This window comes from Oncorhynchus kisutch, linkage group LG27, assembly GCF_002021735.2.
Source record: "Oncorhynchus kisutch isolate 150728-3 linkage group LG27, Okis_V2, whole genome shotgun sequence".
NCBI lineage: Eukaryota > Metazoa > Chordata > Actinopteri > Salmoniformes > Salmonidae > Oncorhynchus > Oncorhynchus kisutch.
The window spans coordinates 29,765,012-29,772,726 of NC_034200.2; the positions used below are offsets into that span (position 1 = coordinate 29,765,012).

The following is a 7,715-nucleotide window of genomic DNA, read 5'->3' on the forward strand; positions in this document are numbered from 1 at the left end:
TTATGTCTTATTGTGTCAGATACTGTATATTCACTGTGCTTCAATAGTGCTTGAAAAAACGTCATGGAATCCTGGAATTTTATACTAATGTCTGTCTTGAGACGCCTAAGACCATTTTGTTATAGGTAGATATAGACATAGTAGGAATGGAAAGGTAGGTAGAGGTAGTTCAGGATAGGTCATTCAACCTATAATGAATGCTGTCTTCCCAAAAGAGACTTATTTTAGACAGTTGTAGGTAGATAGATACAGTAGGTAGAGGTAGATTTAGGTTATAGATAAGTTGAACCAATATGAATGCTGTCATGGTCTCTCCTCTTCTCAGGGTCTGTATGCAGTGGGTAACTTCCAGCCCAGTGAGGACACATCCAGACAGCAACCCCAGCCTCCCCCGCTCCGAGAGCCCCCCAGGAGCAACACTGTGCCCAACGTCAGCCAGAATGCAGGTCGCCACCTGCAGCCCAACAGCCTCAACAGCATGAACAGCCTAAATAGCGTGAGCACCGCGGACGGCCTCACCGCGGCCCACCCCGAGACCATCCTGACCCGGGTGCCCTCCTACCGCGAGTCCAGCTCCCTGAATAATCTAAAGAGGGCCAGCGCCGATTTGGAGTGCATCACCCCGCCGAGTCCCATGGGTAAACAGGACTGTCTGGTGACCTTTAACAGTAGCACGTTACCCAGGTCACATGGTGGCTCACTACCCGAGGAGCACCGCGTCCCTCGCCGCCACGCCAGCATCCACTCCTCCATGGACTCCACGCGCTCCAAGCAGCTGCTGTCTCAGTGGAAGAGCAAGAACGAGAACCGGAAGCTCTCTCTTCAGGTGATGGACAGCGGGGTGGTGGTGGGACGCCACCATTCAACATCCTCCTCCTCCTCGCCTCAGAGGACCATGGAGCTGAGGTGCAGCTCTGAGCCATCCGCCATGGGCCTGGAGGCAGAGCTCCGTGCTCAGGGACACATCCCCGCCCAGTACATGAAGCTGGCAGCCAGCACCGTGCCACTGTCCAACCACCTCCCCCACAACGGGGGCAGCAGCGGCCTGGCAGGGGGGGCCCGCGTGTCCATCCAGTCCCGGCCAGGCTCCTCCCAGCTCGTCCACATCCCAGAGGAGACGCAGGAGCACGTCAACAGTGGCACCTCCAGTAGGGAGGACGAGGATGATGACGACAGGGAGGATAACTATGGCGGCGGTGGGATTCCTGGTGGGGGAGGCTCGGTTCGCTCCAAGTGGCTGAAGGAGGGCGCCCCCTGCAGGACTAACAGTCTAACTAACCAGCCACGCATCATGCAGGTCATCACTATGTCCAAGCAGCAGGGTCTGCTCCAGCACGGGAGCCCCAAGAGCTCCGAGGACGGCAGCGTGGTCAGCTGCACAGGCTCCATCCAGTACAAGGCCCTGATGGACCAGGAGGCCGGCCAGGGGATCGTGAGGGTGGAGGCCCATCCAGAGAACAAGCCTGTGATCAAGCCTCCGGACGGCAGTGGCTCCTGGAGGTGGAAGCCCCAGGAGCAGCGTGGCAGCATCCGCCAGGCCTTCGAGCTCAACGACCTCAACCGCGACACGGAGAGCTGCGACTCGCTCAAGGACGGCTACGGCTCCTTCGATGGCAGGAGGAGCCAGACAGGCACCGACACCGGCAGCGAGCATGGCGGTGGCAGTGGGGGAGGCGGTCACCCACACGTGCACCACCCTCACTACCACCACCACCACCACCCCCACCAAGGCATCACCACCATCCGTGTGACCCCTGTGGAGGGACTAGGAGGAGGAAGCGAGGCCGCCTCCGAGACCCTCTCCATCGCCTCCAGCAGGGAGTCCACCCTGCGGAGAAAAGGCAACATCATCCTGCTCCCGGATAGAGGTCAGAGTCCAGACAACTCCAGGAACTATTTCAAAGGGACCTCCCCCACACCGCCCCCCACCCTGGGACTGGCCTATAGAGAGTGAACAGCTGCCCCAGTCATCCCTTACCCTTACCATTCCCCCTTACCGCCCATGTGGTGGCATATCTGTCCCCCCATGAGTGGCCTTCTACACTGGGTCTAGTCTGGAACCCACAATAGGACCATTGAACACATTCAGCTACGACTGTATATTATCAAACCCATCATGGATTCAGTGGTGTTAACTGGGCTGGCTTAGCTTTTCCAGTGCCATTCTAAAGGTCATAATTCATTAGCTAGCTCAGTGTGTCTAGTACAGGAAGGCCACTACAGTGTTTTTCCATTCTGCAAAAATCTGTTTGTTTTTTTGTTTTCAGCAGTTTATTGTTAGACTTGGTTTGATAGGACCGGATTAAATGTATTGATGTGTGTTCTTTGAGAAATGCAGTAAAAATATATATATTTTAAACATTAAATAATGAAGTAAGATTTATGTAAGATTTATTTATTATTTATTTTTGAGTGCAGACCCATTACACCTCTTTGTTTGTCTGAATTAGCGTTTTTTACGCCCCAGCCAAGCACCATGGTTCTTTTTTTTATTTGAAAATGAAATACTATCACACACAATGGTCCTTTAAGAATGCAGGAGATGCTGGAATAATCGCCACAAAGTCATTTTGCGCACACCTTTCAACCCTTATTTCATTACATAAACCTTCCATTTGACAAGCACAAGTACTAACTCTTTTAATACAATGGCTATAGTGGTTTTAACTTCGAATTTGATACTATTTGTTATCAACTTGCAAGAGGCTTTGATGGCAATGAACCATGTAGGTTATGTATTAAGTTGATGGACATGATGTTTTGTAGGCCTTTTCCATTGATGTACTGTGTGCTTTCTCAGCAACATATAAATGTCCTTGTGTAATGTGACCGTGATTGGGTGTTGCACTGCATAGCAACGCTGCAGAGGCTTTTCATAAGACGACATACAGTACCATGACAATTGTGAAAATAAATTTTTATATTTTTTGCTATGTACATATTTATAGTTCCCCCGATTGATCTGCAACAATATTCAGATGTCTTCATTGGCTTATTACTAATTATTGATAGTCTATTTTAACAAATATGGGTTTATTCAATGTTGTTGTTTTTAGAACTTTTGCGGGATATGAATTGGTTTGGCAGGTGATTTATAACAGAGCAATGTTTTAAGAAAACACCAAATATTATCCATGGGTTGCAAAATTCCGTTAACTTTCCCCAAATTCCCGGGTTGTCCAGAAATCCTGGTTGAATTCCCTCACGACTCCAGGGTTCTTCCAACTGGAATTAATGTAAAACCTGGGAATTTTGGGGAAATTAACATCATTTTGCAACCCTAATTATCGCTGTGAACACACCAGTCTTTCCCTGTGCTTTAGCCACACATTGTATCCCTCGAACAGTATAACATGCTTTTCTTAGCTTACAAGGGCAGCAAATGAAGTATGTTAATAGACTACCAGGGGCAGTGGATACAGTACCTTAATCAAATTAGTTTTGCTTAAAGACTGGAAATTCAAGAGGGACTTTACACTTTGCATCCTGTATTGCCTTTGACGAAGTATACTAACAAGTATTCGCTGTTTTTTGATACAGTGACCTTTTTCCTATTAGCAACCTGTATGGTAGTTTAAGAAAATGTTCGTTTTTTCAGCAAAATGTTTAACAGCTGTACAAGTTGTGAATGCTACTTACTGTGCACTCAAATATTTTTTAAGTAAATGTATCTATTGATGACTGACATAAAAGGGAAACCACTCTCGGTAGAGGCTGCTCTTCCTGGTACATTGATATGCGCACAATAATTGATTTAATTGTCCAGTTTGATTTTCCTGATTGGACAATGTGGCAGCAGAGCCTGTGCTGGGAACTTTGGTTTTGCTGTTAGATTCAAATCAATCATACATTAGTGTTCCTTGGGCGATAATGAACCATGCACGATTCAGGACTGAGGAGAGGTTGTATAATGGCAATAGCATCCCTCTCCCTCCCACAAGAGAACAGTAAACAAGTGAGTCATACTCAGTATCCAAACTACATAAGTGCAAAAATAACATTACAAACACTACCATTGGTTAGTTCACTGTAATTCTAACATTACTCTATGTGTGTTATATGCTGCCATTGAACAATATAATTGTTCAATGAAAACCTTTCAATGATTTTTATCCAGTTTGTTGTGCAAAGGTAGGGCCAATCAACAATACATGAATGAAAGTGTGGCTTTTACAGTACATATAGTATACTACGCTGCAGAGGAAGCTGGTGGGAGGAGCTATAGGAGGATGTGCTCATTGTAATGACTGGAATGGAATAAATGGAATGGTATCAAACACATCAAACATACGGAAGCATATGGAAACCATTTTTTTCATTCCAGCCATTACAATGAGCCCGTCCTCATATAGCTCCTCCCACCAGCCTCTGATACGCTGAGACCTATATAAAACTGCCAAGAGCTTACTGTTCATATACATCAGGGGTCTCAAAGACATTTCACCCGGGTCCACATTCTGTCTTTAATGAGGCCTGCGGGCCGTCATTTTGAGATCCCTGATATACAGTGCTATTGCATAGAACACTAGCTTTACTCATGTCACCTGAGATAGCTACAATAGTGTTTACACTCGTTTTTACAGTGGTCATAATATGCCAGTTCCATTTGGATTACCAATATAATTCATGTATAGAGCTTGTTTGTGTTTGTACCAGAGGTTGGAACTGACATTATTTTCCAATCGTTTCGTTCTGACCAGTACCAACCATTATTTTTGTTTGTTCCTTTACACTGTTCCGACCAGCTAAATAAAGTTCTGAAACGGTTCGAACCCCAAAAATGGTTAATATCGTTAATTTCTGTTCCTTTTTAAACCTCTGAAATCAAAGTTAAAAATATATATATATTTAAATGACTTCATCAATCAGTGGATAGAGCAGCTTGCTATGGAACTATAGGTATTTACATTGGACAGACAACTGTAGGGTGCGAGATGTGACAGAAATTTTGCGGGTGGGGAGAGAACAAGAGAGGGTGGAGGTGGCTTGGCTTGAAACACTGGGCATCTTGTTAAGACATGCATGATCTGAATTAGGCCTACAGAATTGTACCTACGTAGGAGGGGCTTCTATGGAGGAACATTGAATGTCTTTGAACTTCCGAGAGTTGGTTTAACGTTGGACCAGAGCTAGCTTGTAAGCTTGTGTGTGCAGAACGGCACCAGAATAATAAATAACAAACACGTCTTACCTTTTTGTAGTTCATAAATCCAATGTGAAACGTACTATAGTATCCTTAACTAGCATTGAAATAGTGAATCCATTCTTCTCCAATTAAAAATGTTTCTCCCTAATTTATGAATCACGCTAGTAATGTAAGTAGGCGGCAGTAGCCTATGCTTCAGATGGGAGGGGCAGGTAGCCTACACACGTACACACACAGGCAAAGATTTTCAGCTGGGTCTCCCGAGTGGCATGGTGGTCTAAGGCACTGCAGGGCTAGCTGTGCCACTAGAGATTCTGAGTTTGAGTCCAGGCTCTGTTGCAGCCAGCTGTGACCGGGAGACCCGTGGGGCGGCGCACAATTGGCCCAGCGTCGTCCAGGTTAGGGGAGGGTTTGGCCGGGATATCCTTGTCCCATCACGCACTAGCAACTCCTGTGTCGGGCCAGGCGCAGTGCACGCTGACACAGTCACCAGGTGTACGGTGTTTCCTCCGACACATTGGTGCGGCTGGCTTCCAGGTTAAGTGGGCATTGTGTCAAGAAGCAGTGCGGCTTGGTTGTGTTTCGGAGGACACACGGCTCTCGACCTTCGCCTCTCTCGAGTCCGTACAAGAGTTGCAGCGATGAGACAAGACTGTAACTACTAATTGGATACCACAAAGTAAAAAAATATAAATATTTTTTAAGACTTTCAGCTGGCAGTCAGGCAGACACTGGAATATGTTTCTGAGTGACAGAGTGAGGGCTTTGTATAGGCACTTTGTATCATTTTTTGTGGGACAGAAAAAAACATGCCTGGAGCATAAAATAATGTTATTAAATGGTTCCCATCCTTTTAAAATAAGAGTTATGTTCCGGAACAGTATAAATCACTTTCATTCCCGGTTCTGATTCTGTTCCTTGAAAAATGTTGTTTATTTCCAGTTTTTGGTTTTGTTCCCTGAGCTGGTTCCAACTCCTGGTTTGTACACAATAATACAAAAGTAAGACTGGATGTATAGATTTTAGATATTGTTGAACATTTCTATCAATAATCAAGGTTTTCTTTTTTTTTCATTGAAACTGAAATTATATTATATAAATATTACACATATTTTTTACTTCTCAAAGGATATATTAGCAGCGACAACTGAAGGGAAAAAGTTGTATATTTTCCTGTATATTGTACCTTCCATGATGGCTTTAAACTGTGGTCATATCTGCATGGTAATTTGATATGTACTGTATCTAAATGCTTATTTTCTGTATATGACACCTTTTGAAAGTTATGGCTGGTACCTTGATTTATACCTACTCAATTCATCAATCAATCAACCAATTGATTAACTCTTCATTATTTCTATCACTGTAAATACAATCTTTGTAACTTTGCCATGCAGACAATGCTGTTACAGTGTAGAGTAGGTAGGACAACATATCTACAGAAAGAAATCAGGTTTGGCAGAAGAAGATGTTTGACGTTTAGGCAGAGGATGTATTTGTGACGAGTTGAGAGCATAGAAATAGAATTTATAGAAATATAATCTAGTCATTATATTTCCATGGTTGCTAGGTCAGTTGGCTTTATTATACATCTGTAAGATTGGCCTGTGTGCATTCAGAATAGACGTGGTGATTGGTGGATAGCGTGGTTGCTAACGAAACAGACGTCTCAGTCAGAAGTCACTCTGTATTTCATCATTCTATGAGGTCGACTATGTCTAAATATTGAAATAAATGTTAGATATCAAACTAGAGAAAGGTTTGTTGATGGTGATGTATTTTTCTGTCTCACTCTGTGTCACAGAGATGCATAGTGATATAATATACTTTTGTCTCACAGGTATACATTGTGGTGTAATGGTAAATCTCTGCATCACAGTAACATTTTGTGATGTAAATTTTCTGTGTCACAGAATCAAATTCTTTGTGATGTGATTTCTCTGTGTAACAGCAGGACCGAATTATGACATCACTGTGTCATGGTACATTGTGATATGATTTCTCTGTGTCGCAGAGGCACATCATAATGTAATGTATCTCTGTCACACAGGCATTTCAAACTTTCAGGTCCCTGTGGCACAGAAGCACAGACAGTATGTTGACATGTAAGGCCTTTTCACACTGCATTGTTCTTAGCCCCAGGCTAAGACTGGTCCTGGGCTAGCTTATCCTGTGTTCACACAAGCATTTGTTAACCTGGCGCTAAGCTTTAGCCCTAGGCTAAGGATTCACACTTGTATTCCAAAGCCCTGGGCTAACGGACAAACACAATATGCGACCAACAATCTATCTCTGCCATGCGACCAATGTTATAAGTAAGGCATTATTAACAAATTATGTCCTCTTGCTTCTAGCCTAGCATTTGATATCCAACAGTGATGGTTTGTAAACCTTGCTGTCTGCCTTTCTGACCTCGGAAACTATTTCTCACTTTTGAAATGCGGTCTTGACCATCTACGGAGAATGCTGTGCACGGACGAGACAAACTTTTCTGATCCAGACAAAATCATGCAACAATATTATTATCATGGATAGCTATATCTAATTAAATGGCAATAGAAAAGCAATG

The 7,715-nt window shown here is 44.1% G+C and overlaps 1 protein-coding gene across 1 annotated transcript in view; it reads left to right on the forward strand.

Annotated features, from left to right (window-relative positions):
- The window catches only part of plppr4a (phospholipid phosphatase related 4a), a 28,966-nt gene extending 22,068 nt beyond the window's left edge, over positions 1–6,898 (forward strand). The window contains exon 7 of the mRNA XM_020462536.2: positions 326–6,898. Coding sequence (XP_020318125.1) covers positions 326–1,954 — 1,629 coding nt within the window. The 3' untranslated portion in view covers positions 1,955–6,898. The remainder of the gene's footprint in view (positions 1–325) is intronic.
- Positions 6,899–7,715: the final 817 nt, after the last annotated feature.